Source organism: Bactrocera dorsalis, chromosome 1 (assembly GCF_023373825.1).
Source record: "Bactrocera dorsalis isolate Fly_Bdor chromosome 1, ASM2337382v1, whole genome shotgun sequence".
Taxonomy (NCBI): domain Eukaryota; kingdom Metazoa; phylum Arthropoda; class Insecta; order Diptera; family Tephritidae; genus Bactrocera; species Bactrocera dorsalis.
Window position 1 is genome coordinate 90,883,559 of NC_064303.1, and position 23,320 is coordinate 90,906,878.

The 23,320-nt window shown below is 34.6% G+C and overlaps 1 protein-coding gene and 1 long non-coding RNA gene across 14 annotated transcripts in view; one reads left to right on the plus strand and one right to left on the minus strand.

The window, feature by feature from the left end:
- The window catches only part of LOC125780227 (kelch-like protein 17), a 49,021-nt gene that overhangs the window by 23,572 nt on the left and 2,129 nt on the right, over positions 1-23,320 (minus strand). For 3 of the 13 annotated variants that reach the window (XM_049462125.1, XM_049462120.1, XM_049462107.1), the window contains exons 1-5: positions 12,826-12,980; positions 11,311-11,486; positions 10,893-11,250; positions 10,469-10,828; positions 10,094-10,395 (exon numbers count right to left, since the gene is read on the minus strand). The exons of 1 other annotated variant lie outside the window; for it this stretch is intronic. In XM_049462125.1, the coding sequence (XP_049318082.1) occupies positions 10,094-10,395; positions 10,469-10,828; positions 10,893-11,250; positions 11,311-11,462 (1,172 nt within the window). In that variant the 5' untranslated portion in view covers positions 11,463-11,486; positions 12,826-12,980. Of the gene's footprint in view, positions 361-424; positions 783-842; positions 1,014-5,405; positions 5,512-8,186; positions 9,283-9,338; positions 9,444-9,496; positions 9,702-10,093; positions 10,396-10,468; positions 10,829-10,892; positions 11,251-11,310; positions 11,487-12,825; positions 12,982-21,403; positions 21,677-21,732; positions 22,093-22,545; positions 22,848-22,919; positions 23,280-23,320 lie in introns of those variants that run through there. 9 more of the 13 variants (XM_049462116.1, XM_049462097.1, XM_049462104.1 and 6 more) reach the window with 9 other exon arrangements.
- LOC125780240 (uncharacterized) lies at positions 16-23,320 on the plus strand. The gene is made up of 3 exons (XR_007423682.1): positions 16-134; positions 10,603-10,749; positions 23,201-23,320. It is a non-coding gene; the product is annotated as an uncharacterized LOC125780240 (long non-coding RNA).

Below are 23,320 nucleotides of genomic sequence, written 5' to 3' on the forward strand. Positions count from 1 at the left end.
CTCGGTTGAGCCAAACACCAGGAATGTTTTCTCACAAGTAACACGTGGTTCTGTGAAACGCATATTTATCTTTGTTCGTGCTGCAGGCTCTCTAATCCACGATATCGCCTTGAAGGCCAGCAGCTCACAACCAGGTAACGGCTGAATATGTGTCAACAGAAAGTCCGCATCAAATTGGGTAAGCCGGAGACAAGCTATTAAAATTGGTAGTTGCTCTTGATGTGCAGGAACATCGTAATTGAACCAGCGTTTTATGGCATCGTAGGCATCTTCCTCACGAGTTATATTCAAATTGTCAGATTCCAGAATATGTTGCAATTTTTCGACATCAAAATTCAAAAACTCAACGCGTCGACTGATCTGGTATTATTAGAAGCAAAATGTCGATTACACAAGTACCGCTCTTGTGAGGCATTATACTCACCTCCATAAAGTTCTTTATTTCATATTCGATGAGTTTTTGCTTAAGCCGTTCACACTGCGTTTCTCGCTCGAGCGTGTAAGCAGCCTGTAATGTATAGTCATTGATATTTGTTATGAGGAAATCCACACAACTGCTTGTGACATCGTCTAATTGCAAAATGAGTGCCGCCTTCAGCATGGCACCAACATTGTTAACGGTAATGAAGGCCTTCCCGGTGTAACAAAAGGTTATTAGACGCTCAAATGTATCGCTATCGATATCATTTATCTCGATGACGGGATTATTGCCTTGCTCGCCTTTGAAAAGGTTCTCGAAGTAGGGACTCGCTGCTGCGAGTATCAAACGATGTGCGGGTACACTGTCCACACATCCAAAAATTATAAATATGTAAGCTGAGGACAAAGTATCTATTACTTACACAGCCGTTGGGTTTGAAACTTTAAATGTGACATCGATTAGAGACTGTTCGTCGTAAAAGCTAAGTATTTTTCCCATTAATTTCTCCATGAAACGGTTCTGTTCACTGGAATTGCTCTGAAGAGCAGGTCCTAGCGTAAAAATCGTGGCCATTGCTAGTCAGTGGGCTTTCCTTTTGTAATAAAAAGAAAAAAACCGATATGGAATAAAATGTTTTAAATAATTAAATTCAACTCGCCTTTTGCTTTCAAATTATCAAGTAGAACAATTAATCTTATAGTCTATAGATTAATGCAACCTTCCGATATTCGAACCTTCCTCCAACTCAAATGTTTCCGATAAAGTGATTTTTCCAACTTTCAGAGGACTTTGAACGGATTATGTCGGTCGATATGTGTGTTATTTGAATGAAATTAAGGGAACATATGTTCTAAATCGTAATATGAAATGATGTGAATATATATTTATATTCATTGAAAATCCCCCATATCCTTAACACAAACTCTTAACTCAATTTCTTTATAACATTTTTAAATTTAAAATTTTTTGCTTTACTATTTCTCGGTTTATAATAAATAACACTTTTCCGGTTTTTACTCTTCGATTTAAAGAAACGGTTAATCCAGCGAAGTAATCGATTACATTTTGATTGCATAATAAAATTGCTGACAACCAAAAAGAAACTAAGGGGAAGGAAAAATCTATAGATTTATTTAGTTTGTTAAACTGTTATTATTCCGTCGCCGGAGTCTGTTTTTCTCGTTCACTGGTTTTGATCGATTTTGATTAGGAGTATTGAATTGGTAATCTGGTCGTACAATTATTATATTTCAGTTGTTTTCCATATTGGTCACATGGGGCATTAGACGCATTCTTTACTATTTTAAAATAAATCCACAAGGCGCTAGGTGCCGTTTTAAGAAATATATTGACAAGAAATCAAATTTAATAGAAACAATCACATAATTTGTAGATGGATTTAGATTGACCTTTGATCGTGGGGTTTCTTGTGTTCGTATGTTGAACTTAAAAACTAGTAATTTAACTGTAAAACCGAATGTCAAGATTCGAATGCCTGATTGACTTTTGAAAAAAAAGAAAAAGGAACTTTTGAAAAAAAAAAAATTTACGAGTAAACTTGTTACTCAAGTAAAATCGGATTCGAGTTTCCTACCATCCCTACGAACCGCACAATGAAAGTATAATTTTCACATATTTCAGTGTAGATTGCTTCATTACAGTTATAGTTTCATAAATATGTATGTGTATGTTTGTATGTAAAATATCTTAAATATAGGGACACCGGATTTATTGTTTTTGAAAATGTTTAACTTTAAATATGAATATCTCAAAACGATGCTTACATTCTGATACACAGCAGAACCTTTACTATCACCCCAAAGCATTTTATTTATTTCCTTTCGACTACGAAAGAGCGCAATGTCGATTATTAAATTATTGACAAAGTTTCGAAAACTAACTGTTTAAAATAATCTTAATAATAAGCAGAGAAATGGAAGGATATCAGGACTTATGCTCTACACTGTATACATATGTTTTCCAAACACAAGCAACGCTGCTCGCTTTTTTTTTTGTGTCATTTTCCACCTGGCCTTTCCAAAAGAGTGGAGATCTTCCTCTTTTTCTGCTTACTCCGGCGGGTGCTGCGGCGAATACTCTCAGAGCTGGAGTGTTTTCATTCATTCTGACGGCATGCCCTATTCAGCGTAGCCTCTTTCGACTGCTGTCTTCACCATTGCCAATGCGCAATAGGTTCTGCGGAACCTTTCTCTCGAAAACTCCTAAGGCCGACTCATCAGATGTTGTTCTTAATTGCCTGCTCAGTGCGAAGTAGCACCTGTTGGCAAGAGTTATTCTGCGTTGGATTTCGAAGCTGACATTGTTGTTGTTGTTGTAGACGAAATTATCTACAATTTCGAAGTTGTGACTGTCAACAGTGACGTGGATGCTTAATTGTTTAATGACAGGAGTTATTTCGCTGTACACTCTTATATTATAAAATACTGTAACTTCTATATTTATGTAGTTCTGCAGCTCGTATTATTTTCTCCAGCAATAGAGAGGTTTTTGGTGTTGCCAAACATGGTGTTTGGTTGGGAAGTACCAGTGAAAGATAAAAGGTTTCCGTGAAATCGGTATAATTCGAATAAATCCACTCCATAGAAGAGTATAAGTGGTTACTAAATAGTTAAAGCAGCTATTAAGCATTTATTGGGTAGTCGAAAAAGTATTTTCCTTTTTTGTCAATAGATGTCATGTTAGATGTTTACATGTTCTAAATAATACATATATGATTTAAGTTCTTTTCATGCGATAGTTATATCTATATACATATGTATATAAAAGAAAGTCGTGTTAGTTACACCATTTATAACTAAAGAACGACGGAACCGATTTCGCTGCAAATTGGTGGGGAGGTAGATTAGAACCAAGATAATGGCATAGGATACTTTTTATCTTTTTATCTTAAAACTCAATTCCTAAATACAGAAATTATGTTGCAAATCATCAAAGAACCATTTGAAAATATTATTAATTCAAAAAACGAAAGCAATGCGTAAGTAAAAATAATAACAACGGAGAGCTAATACGTGAGAACACTAATTTTAATATGCATGCATGCATAGTATCTGGGTTATATAGATTGTTGGTCCTGAACCAGGAGTTTTTTTAGAACGAACCCGTCAGATATACATACGTATTTAATATCACAACCTAAAATGGCTTTGACATTTTCGTTGTCGAGGCATCTGAATACATTTATAATAAACCAAGAGAGCGTTGATAAAAAGGTATATTATAATTTGAGATATACAGAAATCTTTTCGAACCAGAACAATGAAATATTTAAACGGAAACGAATAAGTAAACGCGTACAATTTCAAATTGATCAAATATTGGGAAAAGTAGAATAGAACTGCTACCAAATACGCAGTGCAATGGATCATAACCACGTGCATCCGAAAAGACTTATGTCATAATCTTGCCAGCCAACTTTTTTGTCTTTCCACGCTTGAAAACCGGTTCATAATATGCAGTCCACTATCTGACTATCGATTGGACTCGTTTGATTGCTTTCTGATTAAATTTTTTTTTTGTAAACTAACACAAGTTGCTTCAACTTCTCATTAACTAATAGTTATAATCTAACTAATAGAAATCGTATGGATGGCATAAGTAGTACTATCAATCTATCAGCCACAGTAAAGCGTGGACGGGTCCTTTAGTATCTAATAAATAAAAATTTTTTGATAATTTATTCGGAAGTCAAAGCTTATTTAACATTTGCGAGAATTCGAACCAAAATATGCAAAAACGTTGATGTATGATACGCTAAGCGAAACATATGTACGTAAAATTCACTAAAAAATTTAACTTCACAGCACACATTCATTTGCGCAATTTACTATATTTCGTTGGGATTCTTAGCGGTAAATTCGTGGTTTTGCTGTCATCTCTCCAGTAGCTCGTGAACATTCTGTGCTGCCAAATTAAACGACGAGATCATGAGCTCTCTCAACAATCAAAGAGAGTAATTTCGGTTCATTAACCATGCGCTTAACTGCAGCCAAAACTCTTTTCTAGAACTGAGGTACTAAGTACAGCTTAGAGAATATATCTCCTTGTGCTCTCGTTAAAATACCATTTTTCGGTCTCTGAGAGATTTAGAGAGTATAGCATGGCTCAGCTTAAGTGCCTCGGAGACGATCAAGTCGTTTTTTACTTATTTCTGCTAAATAGCAGCGATTATGATGAATTCGCCGGTTGAAGTTTTTCAGCTCTGTTAGCCGTCCAAATGAGCAACATTTAAAATTCGGTTTGCACATTCTCATCGTTTTATGTTGTCTGATAACACTTGAATGAGACATCCGCATACTCTCTTCCTTCAAATCTGCTATATAAATTTTATTGCTTTCGCATGTAAATTTTTTGACAAGAGAACAAAGAAATGACCAATAAAGACAGTTTAAATGTACACAAAAATATAAAACGAAAAATCAGAACAAAACAAATCAGCAAAAATTGTCTTCAAATGAGTTTAGAATCGGGCGTTGTGGTTGTGACGAAGGATGACAAAGAATGTATAAGATATATAAGATCCAATAAAGAAGTCCCTTATATTTTCAAAGAAGACTTTAGAAATATGTATGTATGGTAATGTGCGACGTGTTGCCCTTTCGTAGTGGGACGATTGTCGCTTGTGCGCGTTAGGAATAATCCGCGTGCATTGGATGTTTATACATATGTACATATGTATGTATTTCCTGTGGATAATTTTCTTGTGCTGGTATGCAGCTCTAAAGAAATCAAGTACTAATTTTTAATACATTTTTTCAATAAAATGCGAATATGGCAAACCAGGTTTTGCGAAGAAACATGAAATCAACAATTGTCAACAAGATTTGATGAAACTCACGATGAAATCGGTCAAAATTTGTTTTCAAGCGAATTTAAAATCGCCGTCATCGTTTTGACGATGGACGACTTCTATAGGCAATTTAAGAGTTATATGCAACTAGATATATTTTTGTTTAATACATACGGTTCTATTGTATATCACAAACTTGCTATTAAATGCCGGCAGTTGGTATAATCACACTGTTCTCAACGCACAATTTAAAGAAAACTCAACTTAATCGCTTTGCTGTTCACGCTATACTGCAGCTAAAACATTTTACAATAACTGAGTAACTAAGACTTAGTTACTAAGTACAGCGATAACAAAGAGAAGTGATCTTTTTGCGCTCTCGTAAAAACAACATTTCTTAGTCACTGTGTTGAAAGGTTCAAAGAGTACAGCATGGCTTAGCTTAAATGGCCCATACACGACACACATGTGCGTTCGATCTGTGTGAATTCGTTTCCCATACACGACACACAAATTCATTTTGCGTTCGATCTTCACACAGTGATCATGTGCGACAAAATTTATTTCTAATGTAGCACTTTTATCTATTTCTTTGTATTTCTGAAATAAGTTATTTCAACTTTTATTTTTCTAAATTTTTTTTTAATATTTATCACTTTTCGTTTGCCAAATTGCCAATTCATTTTTTATAAGATTAATAAATTCTCATACGAAATCTTTATTAAGGGGGGAACCTGCTTTAGAAGTTTGAAACAATCGATTTTTTTTGTTTAAATCTCTTTAAAAATTATCTAAAAATATGCCCCCAAAGTTATACATGGGAATTCGAAATATTATCGAAGCTAGAAGGGAAATAGTGACCGAGCGTCTAGCAGATATATGAGCGATTGGGCGAAAAGCTAAAACTTTGAAGCGCGATTTCTCGGTTTTTCATTTTTACGATTATTTGTAATTGGGGGCAAAGTTGGAATTAGGGCAAAGTTTATCATCTTTGACATAAAATTATCTTCTATTTAAACTAAAAAAAACTAAGAAAAGTCAAGTTTGAACATATTTTTAAACAACATAAAGGAAATTTTTTTGGTCAAAAACCACTTTTTTCAATTTTTAAAAAATTTGTAAAATTTTACACTTTTTTGGAGCTTTCTTAGTTTAACTAGAAGATAAATTATTGAAAAATACGAATCTCTTTGAATTTTTTGTTTCTGATAAAAATTGCGACCTGCATCCTGCCCGCCGTCCGAAAAATACACATGCGAGATGTATCGGGCAATTGCAAAATTTCAAAGATTTCGTATCCAAAAGATTTATGAAAGATGGTCAAATATATAACTATAAAGCCCAGAAATTTCGCTTGAATCAATTCTTTTTTTCCCTCCCAAAAAAATCCTAAAAAAAATCGATTTTTTGAAGCTTCTGAAGGAGGCTCAGCCCTTAACACTTGCCATTGTTCGACCGCGATCTTCACTGTTCGGCGACACGAGAGAAATGAGATTTTGTGCGCACACAACGCCATACACGACACACATGTGCGCGCACCGATCGTAAAAAATCAAATATTTTCGACGAACATGGATCGGTACGCGCACAAGCCCATACAAGAGTAAACCGCATACGCACACATACCGATCGAACGCACTTGTGTGTCGTGTATGTCCTCTATAAGCTTAAGCAGAGAACACAAAGACGGATTGAATTCTATATGATGCTCGATTGGCCGGCTAACAGAGCTGAAAAACTGAACTAAGGCGTTCACCATTTTCGCTGCTATTTAACAGAAATGAGCACGTTCTCTGGCAGAATTTAACTGTCATATTGGCTTGTGATGCTTATGCTATTTGGTGACACATTCACATGTACATATGTATATGTATGTTTGTATGCTTGTGCGCTATTTGTTCGGCAATGCATACAAATATATATATATACATACCTACATATACATACATATGTACATAAGTACAAATGCAGATTAATGTGCGCACATGTAATATATTGTTAAGTGATAAAGTCATGATTTGAATTTCAGGATGCGCACATGCGTATACATACATACATATGTATGTACATAAGTATGTACATTCGTATGAGCATATACAGATACATGAGTATATAACATTAATATAAATAATAGAAGATGTATGTACATATACATATGTATATTGTTGTGATAAATTTAATTTATATTAGTAAGAAACATAAAACAAAAATATTTATTAGTAAAGTATATAATGTAAAAATCAAATAAAATTATTAAATATACAAGTCCAAATTGACTATAAATATTACTATGCATGCATTCATACAAAATTATACTCATATCATAATTATTTTTACATGTCAATATGGAATTGTTGATACATTGCTTAATTTACAATTTTCGGTAATTGTTATTTACTTATTTGCTTCGATCACTTCCGTTCGCAATAACGGCGAATTCCATGGTTGTGAGGTTAATTCCGTGGTTTAAGTTTTACAAATGTTCTATATCATGCAACCGAACATGCACCTTCTCTATGTCTCTATGTTATATGAATGTAATGAAATTTGTGAAATTTACGAAGACGATGCTGTTGAGAACCGATTTCACCCATATTTCGTACATATGTATCATTAGGGTGTTAAGAAAATATTATATACCGGATTTCATTGAAATCAGTCGAATAGTTCCTGAGATATGGTTTTTGGTCCATAAGTGGGCGACGCCACTCCCATTTTCAATTTTTAAAAAAAGCCTGGGTGCAGCTTCTTTCCGCCATTTTTTCCGTAAAATTTGTGTATCTGGCGTGTTTTGTTAGTCGGTTAACGCACTTTTAGTGATTTTCAACATAACCTTTGTATGGGAGGTGGGCGTCGTTATTTACCGATTTCTTCCATTTTTGAACTGTATATGAAGATGCCTGAAGGAAACGACTCTGTAGAGTTTGGTTGACATAGCTAGTATAGTAGTTTCCGAGATATGTACAAAAAATTTAGTAGGGGGCGGGGCCACGCCCAATTTTCCAAAAAAAATTACGTCCAAATATGCCCCTCCCTAATGCGATCCTTTGTGCCAAATTTCACTTTAATATTTTTATTTATGGCTTAGTTATGACACTTTATAGGTTTTCGGTTTTCGCCATTTTGTGGGCGTGGCAGTAAACCGATTTTGCCCATCTTCGAACTTAACCTTATTATGGAGCCAAGAAATACGTGTACCAAGTTTCATCATGATATCTGAATTTTTACTCAAGTTACAGCTTGCACGGACGGACGGAATGACGGGCAGACAGACATCGGGATTTCAACTCTACTCGTCACCCGGATCACTTTGGTATATATAACCCTATATCTGACTCTTTTAGTTTTAGGACTTACAAACAACCGTTATGTGAACAAAATTATAATACTCTCCTTAGCAACTTTGTTGCAAGAGTATAATGAGTAAAATGATTGCAACACCCATGAATTAGGCCAAATGGCATTTCAACACCAATTGTCACCAAAAATCGGTAAATAATCTCTGCACATAACAATACTTACAAAAATTTTGTAATAATTTTAAATGTTTCGCACATATTTTTTATACAATATAAGTTTAAAACGATCGTGAAAATATTTGAAAAATGAGAAGGAATGGCCTTCGGGTCTTCCTCGCTGCCTCTTCGCCAGAAAAAACTAGAAACCGCTGACATCATACTTGTTCGTGGTTCTGTAAACATCAAGGATGCAAGAGAATGTTAAATAAAGCTTACAAAAGTTTGCCGCTCCCTTCAAAAAGGGAAAATCACACATATTCATTGCTTTTCTTATAAGAAAATTTATTTAAAAGAAAAAACCTATATATAAGAATATCATTTATTCATTTCGATGACAGGAAGGCTACAGGCACAATACAAAGGAAATATCCATTTACATTGGAAAATGAACACTTTTTTATCCAACGGTCATTATCCTCGTCATAGATTGACACACTTGACCTGTCGTCAGATTCAAGGCGACCAAAAAGCCATAGCTTATTGTCTAACGACATGCCTGCAATTCGAGCCCATTCAGCATTCAAACAACAAATCTGCGCAAAATATTCAGTTTGAAACCAAACGATTGGCAAAAATCAACTTAATTTACCTTAGACCAGGTGTTTCGCTCAGGATCATAACGTTCAACACTTTGGCTACTTTGGTTAGCAGAATACTTCTCTAAAACATAAATATGTCCCTTATGTACTCTTACCTGCAATGTAAAATCTAGAAATATATCAATTATTATTTTTTAATCTAACTTACATGAAGTGAAACACGACATTCTGTCATATCCGCGCAAGAAGTCCAAGTATTCGAATCCGGATTGTAGCATTCGACGAGTTTTAGGGCTCCATTAATATTTCTACCGCCCAGTACGTAAAGTTTACCATTCAAAATCTCTGCACTGGCATCGAATCGTCCAACAGTCAAACTGCTCACGAACTCCCAACCATCGGATGGTGTATATCTGGTAATCAACAAAAGAAAACATGAGTTATAAATATCATATCGAAATTGATATGAAAAGCATTGCGTTTGTTAGCTTAATGAGCGTCAAATAAGAAGTTATCTTATTTAAAAACTTAGAGTATTTTAAAGAAGTCGCTGGCAATGTCAGATGGTGTGGGTGTACTTAAAGTCAGAGGCAATTATTTGACGAGACAACGCTAAAACGTTTCTAGATTTTACTTAATACCCTCATTCCAAAATATATAAGCACTTTGTTTTGTACATCATCCACATTACTCTAAGGCAACTTATCTAAAATGCTTTCACTAATAAGCTTAAGGTTAACCTGAAATTGTTAAAGCTCACAATCGCCATCGTTAAGTAATTCGTTACAGATTTATACATATTTACCTTTCCACCGACGACAAAACCTTGTTACCCTCTAAACCACCAATCGCGTAGATTTTACCATCTAATTCGACAACACGGTGTCCGCGTCTTGCTTGGTTCATGGCGGGCAAATTTTGCCATGTCTTATTTCGTATATTCAAGCTGCGGACGATGTTGCATGATACACCATTTTTATAACCACCAATAAATAATATATTTTCATCCTTTAAAATCGGCCAATAATTTGTGTAATCGATTTCTAAACTCGCGTATTCTTGCCACTTATCCTCAGCTTTATTATATTGCAACAGCTTGTAATTCATCTAATCCAAAAATATAAGGCGTAGAATAATTTGAAATTATAATTTCTGAATATAAGCCGCAATGTGCGCTTACCTCTGATCTGCAAATTACGAGGAATGTTTCCTCACAAGTAGCACGTGGTTCTGTGAATCGCATACTTATTTTTGTTCGTGCTGCAGGCTCTCTGATCCACGATATCGCCTTGAAGGCCAGCAGCTCACAACCAGGTAACGGCTGTATGTGTGTCAACAGAAAGTCCGCATCGAATTGGGTAAGCCGGAGACAAGCTATTAAATGTGGCAGTGGCTCTTGACGTGCAGGGACATCGTAATTGAACCAGCGTTTTATGGCATCGTAGGCATCTTCCTCACGAGGTATATTCAAATTGTCAGATTCCAGAATACGTTGCAATTTTTCTACATCAAAACTCAGAAACTCAACGCCTCGACTGATCTAGTATTATTAGAAACAAAATGACGATTACAAAAGTACCGGTCTTGTGAGGCATTATACTCACCTCCATGAAGTTCTTTATTTCGTATTCAATGAGTTTTTGCTTAAGCCTTTCACATTGGGTTTCTCGCTCAAGCACATAAGCAACCTGTATCGAGCGTTCAGTGATATTTTTCATAATGCAGTCCACACAACTATTTATGGCATCGTCCAACTGCAAAACGATTGCCGCTTTTAACATAGCACCGACATTGTTAACGGTAATGGGGGCCTCTCCGGTGTAACAAAAGGTTATTAGACGCTCAAAAGTATCGCTATCGATATAATTTATCTCGATGACGGGATTATTGCCTTGCTTGCCTTTGAAAAGGTTCTCGAAGTAGGGACTCGCTGCTGCGAGTATCAAACGATGTGCGGGTACACTGTCCACACATCCAAAAATTATAAATATGTAGGCTGAGGACAAAGTATCTAATACTTACACAGCCGTTGGGTTTGATACTTTAAATGTCACATCGATGAGAGACTGTTGGTCGTAAAATCTAAGTATTTTTGCCATTAATTTCTCCATGAAACGGTTCTGTTCACTGGAATTGCTCTGAAGAGCAGGTCTTTGCGTACAACTCGCGGCCATTGCTAGTTAATGAACTTTGCTTCCCTTTGTAATAAAAAAAAACAATACGGAATAAAATGTTTTAAATAATTAAATTAAACTCGACTTTTGCTTTCAAGTTATCAAGTAGAATAGGTAAACTTATAGTATATAGATATTCGTACCTTCCTACAATTCAAATGTTTCTGATAAAGTCATTTTCCCGACTTTCAGAGAACGTTGAACGGATTATATCGGTCAATATGTGTGATATTTGAATGAAATTAAGGGAACATGTGTGCTTAAACAGAATATGAAACGATGTGAATATTTTTTGAAATCCAATAAAAATTCCCCAAATCCTAAATACAGACGCTGAAATCATTTTCTTTATATTTTAAATTAAATTTGTGTTTGACTATTTTCGATTTTAAGAACCGACTAATCGGGCGAAATAACCGATTACATTTCGATTGCATAATAAAATTGCTGACAACCAAAAAGAAACAAAGAAAAGGGCAAGGAAAAACGTTTAGACTTTTATGGTTCTTAAACTGTTATTACTCCGTCGTCGGAGTCTGTCTTTCTCACTCACTGTTTTTTGTTATTATATCTCTTTTTTTTTAATTCACAAGGCGCTAGGTGCCGTTTTAATAAATATATTGACAACAAATCAAATTTAATAGAAATAATCAATTAATATTTACATTGACCTTTTGGTCGGGAGGTTTCTTGTGGTCGTATGTTGAACTTGAAAATTAGTCACTGAACTGTAAAACCGAATGTAAAGATTCAATGCTTGGTCGTATTCTGAAAATAAAAAACTTGTTACTGTAGAAGAATCGATTCGGATATCCACCAAGCGCACTATGGAAGTATATTTTTCACATATTTCAGTGTAGATTGTTTCATTACAGGTATACTAATTTATAATTGCATGTATGTATGTACATATGTACTTATGTAAAATTTGTTAAACTTAGAGAAATCGTATTTATTGCTTATGAAAATGTTGAACTTCAAATGCAAATATCTTAAAAACGATTCTTGTGCAAACGGCAGAAATAATTGGTTAAAGTCACGCCGGATTCGGGGGTTTACCGATATACTAAATATTGGAAATATGACACACTGAGCGCGGCAATTTCAAGTGCTCTCAACTGTTGACTCATACTTTGCGTCGGACCGGATGAGCTCTCAGCACAGAATGCACAATGTAAATACGCAAAAGTAGTTTTCTTTGTTGCTCTACTTTCTTTCGAAACCAAGCAGTTATTCAAAACGTTGGTATAATTCCCCTTATTACAATAAAGTGTAGAAACAATATTCGAAGTAAATAATACTTATGCTTTTCGACATTTTAACATTTACTTATAATATATGTATATTTTCTGCAAATACATACGGATTTATAGAAATGTAGAAATATAATCACACTCGTAACAGCACAAATTAAAGTCAACTAAACTCTTTCGCTTAAGTAGTCACACAATACACCAGCTAAAATATTTTTCCACATCCGAGCTACTAAGTATAACGATAACATAGAGAAGAGACCACTTTACGCTCTTGCAAATATAACATTTTTGCCTCTGTGTTGATAAGGTTTAAAGAGTGTTGCCAGAACAAGGCGTTAAATAGTTCTGCTCTCAGAGTAGCCAGACTATATGTAAAGATCAGCAAGATCATTAAGATCATTTAACATTACCAAAACGCTCACGGTAAGTCAGTTCGCCAATATCAGAGATATAGAATTGTTCAACTCCTCCCTCATTGGAAGTGAGAGAACAATTGCTAAACGTCAAAACCTCCTGAAGTTTTACAGTTGATCGAGTTCAGGAGGTTTTGACGTTTAGCAATTGGAAACGAGCGATGGTCAGATTGAAATCTTACCAAAAAAATATGTAAACGGAGGGATTTGTTGCAAAAACAATGAAAATTAACTAAATTTATGAAATTCAAATGTATTTTATGAAACATTTTGTAATGTCAAACATCATATTATTATTTTCAATGGAAAATTATTAAAAATATTTATTGATTAATAGCTTAAAAGCTGAAACCTTTTATTGGGTATTGAAAGGTCAAAAGTCAGTTGTTTTAACATCTCACATTTTCACACTGGAATAAGTTGGACCTCCCTTTATTCCTGGCAATATTCTGCTGTCTGCGTATGTGAAGTTCAGCATTCTAAAAAACTGAATATTTGAACCAGCATAAAGGTATATATTTTTTGGATATCGATCGCAAGATTTTAAAAATAATAACTATTGCAACAATATTTTTCACAACAAGTACGGATAAAGCAGTCGGCACAACCAAACATAAATAACCGTATTCTCTTAGCAAGCGCGGCTTTTCGATCCACTCATCATTTAGTCAGCGAACCACTTCTCCAATGCCTCAAGCTGATTCAATATACATATGTACTATTATATTTTAAATGCAGTCGACACACCCTTCACCCTGCTGTTAAACATAAATCTGCGAACAAAAAAACAAATTGTAAACGATCTTGCTGAAGGGACCTATGTACATACATATATTCTCCCATCTAACTTTTGCCCATTTATCTTTTCGTGGTTCGTAATATAATCAGCGTTATCACATCCACAATATATGTAAGTGCGTCCGCGGTGAATGGTTATCTAAAATCTACGTAATGAAATTGATATGTGTGTGCAGTTTTATTGATTGCACTTACACTAAGCAGACCACGATCCTTATGCATATTCGCGTATGAAGATCAAATGTTTATAATTGGATCGTCGCATACAACAGAATTGAGGTACTGGACATCACTTGTATATCCAATAATGAAAAGTTTGGCAGTTAAAGTCATTTCGGGAGTATCTGAACGTGGTATTTCCATGGATTTCAGAGATTTCCTCTGCTTGGCAGAAGATAGCCTAAGTATATTGCGAAAGATTTAGAAGTGAAGCAGTATGGATCATCTTGAACAATCGCCTGAATGAGTTGGAACAAAGTATGCGTATTTTGTTGCCCAATACGGCAACCTTGGCATTTACTGAGCGGTTGGTATCGGAAGAACTCACATGATGGCAGGGAATCAATATATCGATTCTCATTTTTTACACGAGCAAGTGTTTTGATTTCTGATAAGAATTCCATGCAAATTAGTAGCGAATATCGGAAGTGATTCAGCGCTATATCTACTTATGTACATATATGGGTTATAAGTAACAAGAAAATAGTGTCGAGATGGATAAGATGATACGAAACTTTAGCTTTGGATCTCTTTTTCTTTAAAACGCGTCCCCTGATTATTTGACAGCGGTTTTGGTTAACTAGTTAATGATTTTGCATTTTCAAAGTTTGTTTTGTATAATTTAGCGAAAATGTCAATAATAAAGAAGTTTGTGTTCAGAATATATATGCAAAATATATGTAAATTATATTTTAAGTAATAGCAATTAAACATACATATATACGTTTCTCTTGAACATGCGATATTCTTTTATGAACTGTTTTATATTTCTCTTTATTACTTATTTTAAATAGTTACAATAATTATTAAAAATGTATTATCTATCATATTTGCGTACCTATTAGTACTAGCTTAAAAATTTTGATATTTTTTATGAATTGTTATGGTTTTTCATGTTTATATACATATGTATATAATAATGTGAAAATTGCAAAATACCCAAAAGTTAATATAAAATGCCCAATCTAATATTTTTCCGCAGTGGCATCATTGGCAAATGTTATAAAAAAATGCGAGTTTTGAAAGCTCTCTCTCGAATTAAAGAGTTTCATATCATATTATCCATGCTATAATGAAGCTAAATCAGTTTTCTACACCACCGATCGTCACGCCGTTGCTCTCTTGAGTCGCTTTGGCTCCCAACAACTCAATTACAACAAATTCAGCGTTTTTTAACGGGTCGGTGGGGTATTCTGGCCTGTTTTTTGACATTTTTTTCATAGAAATTTTTATTCTTCAATAGAACCTTTTACACATATCATGAGGTATGTATGTACATATGTATATCGTGGAGTGTATAAACAAATTTTCTCGGAATTTTTTGATGATATCTGTCGGAGAAATGGCTGGGTGAATGAATTTTTTGATGATATCTGTCGGAGAAATGGCTGGGTGAATGGACACGATTGCTCATGTAGGGATCATCTGAAACACAAAAACTCAAATTATTCTTAAAATGTACGTGAATGGTTATCGTGCCTACTAGAATCATGAAAAAATGTTGACAAATAAAAAAGTAATTAACGTTTTTTTTCTGAATTTTTTCATTTTTTTTACATAAATTGTGTCATAATATTGTCAATAAATTATTCAAATTATGAATCTAGTAGGGATGATAGCCAGGCGTTTTGGGAAATAAGTTTAAAATTTGAGGTGTGCACTCCGAGCGCCCCGAACGTCAAACTGTGTTATTATTATTGAACTTTTTTCGAAAACTTCAAAGGGTAAAGTGAGTTTCTACATTAATTCAAAGGATAGAAGGGAACAGAAAATGCAAAAAAAAAATTTTTTTTTAAAGATTACCCTATGCCCCATAAGACAATACGCAAAATGATCACAACCGGCAAGCTGACTTGTGGTGGCGTCGTTTGGCTAGCGGAAACTTGCACAAAAATAACGATGCCTCGAGCTATTGCACGATTTGTAGATAGGTATGAAAATACACTCTTTGTCAATAGGTTAGACGCACCCGTACTTGCGTTAGTACTTAACTAACAACTTTTATTTTGAATTCAATTAAATAAAAGTTTATAACCATAGACCTGGGTTAAATACTGATACTTCAAGCATAATTTTAATAAAAGTGAGTGTTTGCAAACATTGTCTTGGAAAAGACCATTATCATGCTTAAAGAGTTAATTTTAGCTTTGTCCCTAGATAAAAATACACATTTTTTTAGCAAAAGGTAGTTTTTTTTAATTGTTTTGATACTTAGACTCTTAAAATGATTAAAATGTTTAATTGTGCACTAAACAGCTGAAAGGCCTGCCTTTACTTTGTCTTAGTACCCAATCTTAGTTGACGATCAACTTCCGTTACTAACAATTTAATAAAATTCTACAAATTTGAAATTTCGCTCGAGAAGTTAATGCCTTTGATCACTCTCCAAAGCTTTTCTCCATATGCCTCGGGTACTTTTAAATATACTATGTATGTATATAGAGTTCAGTTGTAGAGCTGTGTTTCATTTATTTGGTAATATTCCGATGCAATACGCTTAAAGATTGAAAGAAGTCTGTTTTTGACGTTCCTACATATCTTCACCTGAAATGCAAAATAACGTAACATTATCGGAAATTTACAGTGGCATGAATGAAATACGAAATAAAATGGAACATGAGTGAAAAAAATTTTTAATATTTGTTAAAACTGGTTTATATCTGAGTGAAAAATCTGCAAATGTTGAACATATGTAATATTAAGCATGTAATTTGAAGTAGTGAAGCGTAATCAATAAGACACTCAATTTTTCACATTTTTGCTACAAATATTGCTCACAATTCATTGATTTCCTAATTTTAATTTTTATGGTCATTGAATATTATTTTTATTTATTTTTTTTTTTATTAGAACACTAAAATACGTGAAGTGTGTTTAATTCAACCAACCGAAAGACTACGAGTATACATCGAAGTTTCTAGAGTCTTCAAATGCCCAAATATGTTTCTCGAGCCAACTCTTTATGATTTTTAATTAATTTTTCGAATTTTGAAAGAAAATGATTTGGCCCAACTAAGACTGGCATGGTAGAAAACAGAACAGTTTAATGAACAAAAAGTTGTTGCGTTTAACTTATGATTAGTAGTGTACTTATGTACATACATATGTATGTATGTAAGTGCTAGTGCAAAGGCGCTTTTTGTATTTATTATTGTTTTGTTGTAGGGAAGTGGTCGGCATGAGAGGATTTGTCACTGTGTTGTGCCGACCACTGCTGTAGGGAGACCCATAATGCTAGTTTGATAGTTCGGCTGACAGTATCTTATAAAAGTATTTCACATTTTTAGGAGCAAAGAGTTGCATTCGTTGACTTATAAGTACATACGTATGTATATGAATATGACTCGAACGCGCAAATACGCAATAGAAATCGTTCATCAGTTATGTAATTTTGTAATATTATTCATTTAAATTTTATATCATGATAATCGATTTCCCACTCATTGCTGAACAGACTGTAGCGTGCTGTAGGCATACTGCTTTGTGATTGGTCGCATGAAGTCCGTTACACGTCTGCTCAACGATCTCTCATGTGCAGGAATGGACAAAACCTTAGCATGTGCTAAAAGAGCGTAAGTGATCGCATACGTATACACACGGATTGTTACTTGCCCACGCAAACGAAGAGCGTAAACGAGCACTTACAATGGGACAAAACGAGAGTGAAAATCAGTCTGCAATCAGAAGTCAAGTTGATAAATTTATGCGCATGAATTATTTAGAACTCGTCTTAATTATGCTACTTCACGTGGCATAACTTGTTTGACATCTGAAAGCAGACTGAATATTTTTGTTCGCTCTGTTACACTGTAAGGGCACTAACGCAGCGACAGTTTGTGAGCGTGAGCGATTTTCCCTACGTTGGCGAGCTCAAGGCGTGGCTAAAAATGCTTTGTTGTTAATTCAGTAGAAATTTCGTTTTATGTTGAAGCATTTTGTGCCATTACGAGGGCTACTTATTATGTTGTTAGTTTTCATTGATGTCGCATCACATGGGTTCGTAGTGAAATTATTTTGACCACAGTTCTCGTTTATAATACAGCACTGGCTACCAATTTTGACAAACAAGCATTTTTGTCTAAAAAAATATTAATAAAACTAAATTCTCTAAAATTATCTCCGTTGGTAAGAAAAATTAAAAAAAACGTAAAATTTTAATTTTAAAATAAGGTTTCGTGTTTGCCAAAGGGGCCAGACTATATGCCTTTACTATTCAATATTTACCTACCGTAGAACCGTATTTTCAAATAAATAGCTGAATTAATTGACTTTTAAGAGGGTATTCTAGTATAGAGGCTCGAATTTCGAGCTATCTTCAACAATTAATAAAAAGGAAGCACTAGACATTTTTACTATCCGCTTTTTTATCTTTTGTTTATTAAACGTAGAAGAGTACACAAAATAATTTAAAAAACAAATAAGAAATTTCATCGGGTTATACTTGAAGAAAAGGGGAGAAAAAGAGGCCGCGTCCTCATCGCCATGATTTCTACCCTTGTCGTCATCTGAAAAATAAAACAATGACAGATTCTTAATGAGTACGAATGTTGCTATGTCATGAAGCAACAAAACTAAAAAAAAATTTCATAAAATGGCGTCTACGCAAAAAAAAGTCGATTTTTTCACTAATTTTTCAATTTTGTCGATTTTTTTTTTTATATTTTAAATTTTAAAATTTTATTTTTTGTTGCTTCCAGTGATAGAGATATATTTAAAGAATATTCATGCCACATTTCAAATAAATCGGCTGATCAGAACTTGGGAAATTGTGGCTACCGCATCAAAAAAGGAGTTTTGAGAAAAACGCGTTTAAAGTTTTACGTTATACGATATTCGCTCAACCGGTCTAGTTGCCATGTCACTAAAATGGCTATAACTTTGAAAATAATTTGAGTTTTGAAAAATTTTTTAATATTAAAACTATCGAATTATGAAAAAAACAAAATCGGTTGTTTCAAATTTCTAGACTAGAATACCCTCTTAAATAAAGTACATAAAAAAATCAAAACATCAACAAATTATTTATGTTTTACAGAAATAATCTTCAATTCTCAATAGGCAACATCAAGAGAGCGCCAACAGGCACACAACATCGAAATTTTTTAAATGTAAAGATTTTGAGTTACTCTCTGTTCAGATGGCAATAGTTTTACTAAAAAGTCTAAAATAAAACTTCACATGTGTAATAGTTTTGATCCAACGGTACAATCAAAGGCATTACAATAGATGGCATAAATATTGTCCATATCAATCCGTCATCTGTAGTCATAACCAAATGATTCTCAGCCGTGTGACTTGAAGTAAGATCCAAGAAAAGCAGCACCCTCTTTGATAATTCATGTTCAAATGTCAATAAAAAGTTAAAGATTTCGTTAATTACACATTCTTCTCGATTATAGCCGAGTTAACAGCAGCGCGCCAGTCGTTTCTTTTTTTCGCTATATGGCGCCAATTGAATATTCGAAGCGTAGCTAGGTCCTTCTCCAGTTGGTCCCTCAAACGGAGTGGAGGTCTTCCTTTTCCTCTGCTTCCCCCTGCGAGTACTTCAACGAATACTTTCATAGCTGGAGTGTGTTCGTTCATTCGGACGACATGACCTAGCTAGCATAGCCGCTATCTCTCGGTACCTATCCCCTTCCGCACGTGTCGCGGTCGATCGCAACGTTGCGAGGTAAGCAGTATGTTTTCTCTCCGCTGCGACATAGCACTCCTCGTCGTACCACATGTTCTTTTGCATTCTGCGAAAACCAATAGTTTCGGTTGCAACTGTACGTAAGGAGTTTGAAATGCCATCCTACAGTTCCCTTATACCGAGTTGTTGACGAGTGCTCTCAGAGAGCAGTAGTGCAAGCCGAATAGAAAATCGTTCGGCTGTCTATTGTGATTGCAGGTTTTCGACGTCGAGCCTTTCTTGTGTTTGTTGACGTGCACAGAGGCGAGTACGAATCTTGGCTGCAACAATGTAGTGCCGAAACGATGTTAGGACCTCGGAGCGCACGCACAGGAGATGTGTCTTCCGTCTAACACAACTTGATCTGGTTGGTGGTTTTTCGATCCGGAGACAGCCAGAGGGATTGAGGAATTTTCTTATGCTAAAATCTAGTACTACAGATAACCGTAATCCATTTAGGCAAGTTTCATCGTGGAAGCTGAATTTACCGACTGTAGTGCCAAAGATACCTTTTTTGCCTACCCTGGCGTTAAAGTCACCAAGCACGATTTTGATATCGACAGACTACAGAGGTGTGGAAACAAGCTCATAGGTATACGACTGCAATGAAATCTATTGACAAAATAAGAAAAGGCTTTTCGACCACCTAATATTAACAACAAAAATGTTTGTATGGAACAAATTTAATAAAAATGCAATATAAACTAAATTGTCCATTAATGTGTCGAGTTCATTATAACAAAATTTACGCATTTTTATCATTATCTTTTTTAGCAATTTTTCTACTTCAGATTGTACTGTAATAAAAAGAATGAACCTTTAAAAAACCCCAAATACTTGTTATTTATTAAAAACATTTATGATACTCTAACACAGGTAAGAAGCTGTAACAAAATGTGCAATTTTTATGTCCATGGCTGTATTTACTACCTTTAGATTTTAGAAGGCTGCTAAGCAATACAGTGCTTCGTTAGAAATTCTTATAATGTCTGTAATACCATCAACGATTATTATCTCCTGAGGTAATCACTTATATCTCCAAAGGATACATTTAATATGTATATATATATTTCCTCTTTAGATTAATTAGTTATCTTATCCTTTGCAACTTTGAAACCAAAAGCAAAACAATATTGACGCGGGAGTAAACTTAAATCAGAGGCCACCATGGCGTATACGCAACAACTTGAACAGAGTATATTTATAAGGGTAAATCGTGTCACTATATAAATGGATATGGAACATATGGAAATGTGTGCTGATTTAAAATATTATTTATCATAAACTCAGGCCTTATTCAAAAGTTGAATTCCGCCGAAAAAACAACTTTAAATGAGTTCACTGACGCGATTAATTCAAAATTGTCATATATATTTGATATACTCGTTTCAAACAATGGTGGAAAGATTTAAAAAATTAGAAGGAATGCCTTTCGGGTCTTCTCGTTGCTCTCTCGCGGGAAAAAACTAAAAAGCATTGACAGCATGCTTTTTCGTGCTTCTGTTAATATCAAGAATGCAAGAGAATGTTAAATAAAAGCAACAAGAGTTTCCAGCTCCTTACAAAAAGAGAAAATCACATATATTTATTGTATTTCTTATAAGAAATTTTATTAAAAAAATATACATATATTATAATATCATTTATTCATTTCGACGATAGTAAGGCTACAGGCACAATATTATATGTATATCCGTTTAATTTGGGTAATGAACACTTTTTTACCCAACGGTCATTGTCCTCGTCATAAACTGATACACTTGATATGTTATCAGATTCAAGGCGACCAAAAAGCCATAGCTTATTGTCTAACGACATGCCTGCAATACGAGCCCCTTCAGCATTCAAACAACAAATCTGCGCAAAATATTCAGTTTGAAACCAAACAATTGGCAAAAATCAACTTAATTTACCTTAGACCAGGTATTTCGCTCAGGATGATAACGTTCAACACTTTGTCTACGGTTAGCAGAATACGTGTCTAAAACATAAATATGACCCTTATGTACATACACCTGCAATGTAAAATCTAGCAATATATCAATCATTATATTTTAATCTAACTTGCATCGGGATAAACACGACATTCTGTCATATCCGCGCAAGAAGTCCAAATATTCGAATCCGGATTGTAGCATTCGACGAGTTTTAAATCGCCTTTACCATTTTGTCCGCCCAATACGTAAATTTTGTTATTTAAAGTCACTGCTCTGCCCAAACATCTTGGAACCTTCAAACTGCTCACGGACTCCCAACCATCGGATGGCGTATATCTGGTAATCAACAAAAAAAAAAATGAGTTATAAATATAATATCTAAATTGATTTGAAAAGCTTTGCGTTTGTTAGCTTAATCAGCATCAAATAAAAAGTTATCTTATTTAAAAACTTAGAGTATTCTAAAGCCGTCGCTGGAAATGTCAGATGGTGTGGGTGTACTTAAAGCCAGAGGCAATTATTTGACGAGGCAACGCTAAAACGTTTCTAGAGTTCACTTTATAAAGTTTTTGGAGTTAAGATCTTAAGAGCAAGCGCATTGACCAAATATCCTTTTTCTTGTATACAATTTGTATATAAGTACTTCGTTTTGTACACCATCTACATGACTATAAAGCAACTTATCTAAAATCCTTTCACCTTTAATCTTAAAGTTAAAGTTAATCTGAAATTGTTGAAGCTCACAACCGCTATCGTTAGGCAATTCGTTACAGATTTATACATAATTACCTCTCCACCGACGACAAAACCTTGTTACCCTCTATACCACCAATCGCGTAGATTTTACCATCTAATTGTGCAGTAAGGTGTGAGCGTCTTGCTTGGTTCATGGCGGCCAAATTTTGCCATGTCTTATTTCGTATATTCCAGCTCCGGACGATGTTGAGTGTGGCACCACTTTTATTACCACCAAAAAATATTAAATTATCATTACTAAAATTAGTGCTAAAATCTGTGTAATCGATTTTTAAACTCGCATATTTTTGCCATTTATCCTCAGCTTTGTTATATTGCAGCAGCTTGTGATTCATCTATTTAAAAATATTAAGCGTGGAAAAATTTGAGATTATAATTTCTGAATATAAGCCGCAATGTGCGCTTACCTCTGTTGAGCCAAACACCAGGAATGTTTTCTCACAAGTAACACGTGGTTCTGTGAAACGCATATTTATCTTTGTTCGTGCTGCAGGCTCTCTGATCCACGATATCGCCTTGAAGGCCAGCAGCTCACAACCAGGTAACGGCTGTATGTGTGTCCACAGAAAGTCCGCATCAAATTGGGTAAGCCGGAGACAAGCTATTAAAAGTGGCAGTGACTCTTGACGTGCAGGCTCATCGTAATTGACCCAGCGTTTTATGGCATCATAGGCATCTTCCTCACGAGTTATATTCAAATTGTCAGATTCCAGAATACGTTGAAATTTTTCTACATCAAAACTCAGAAACTCAACGCCTCGACTGATCTAGTATTATTAGAAACAAAATGACGATTACAAAAGTACCG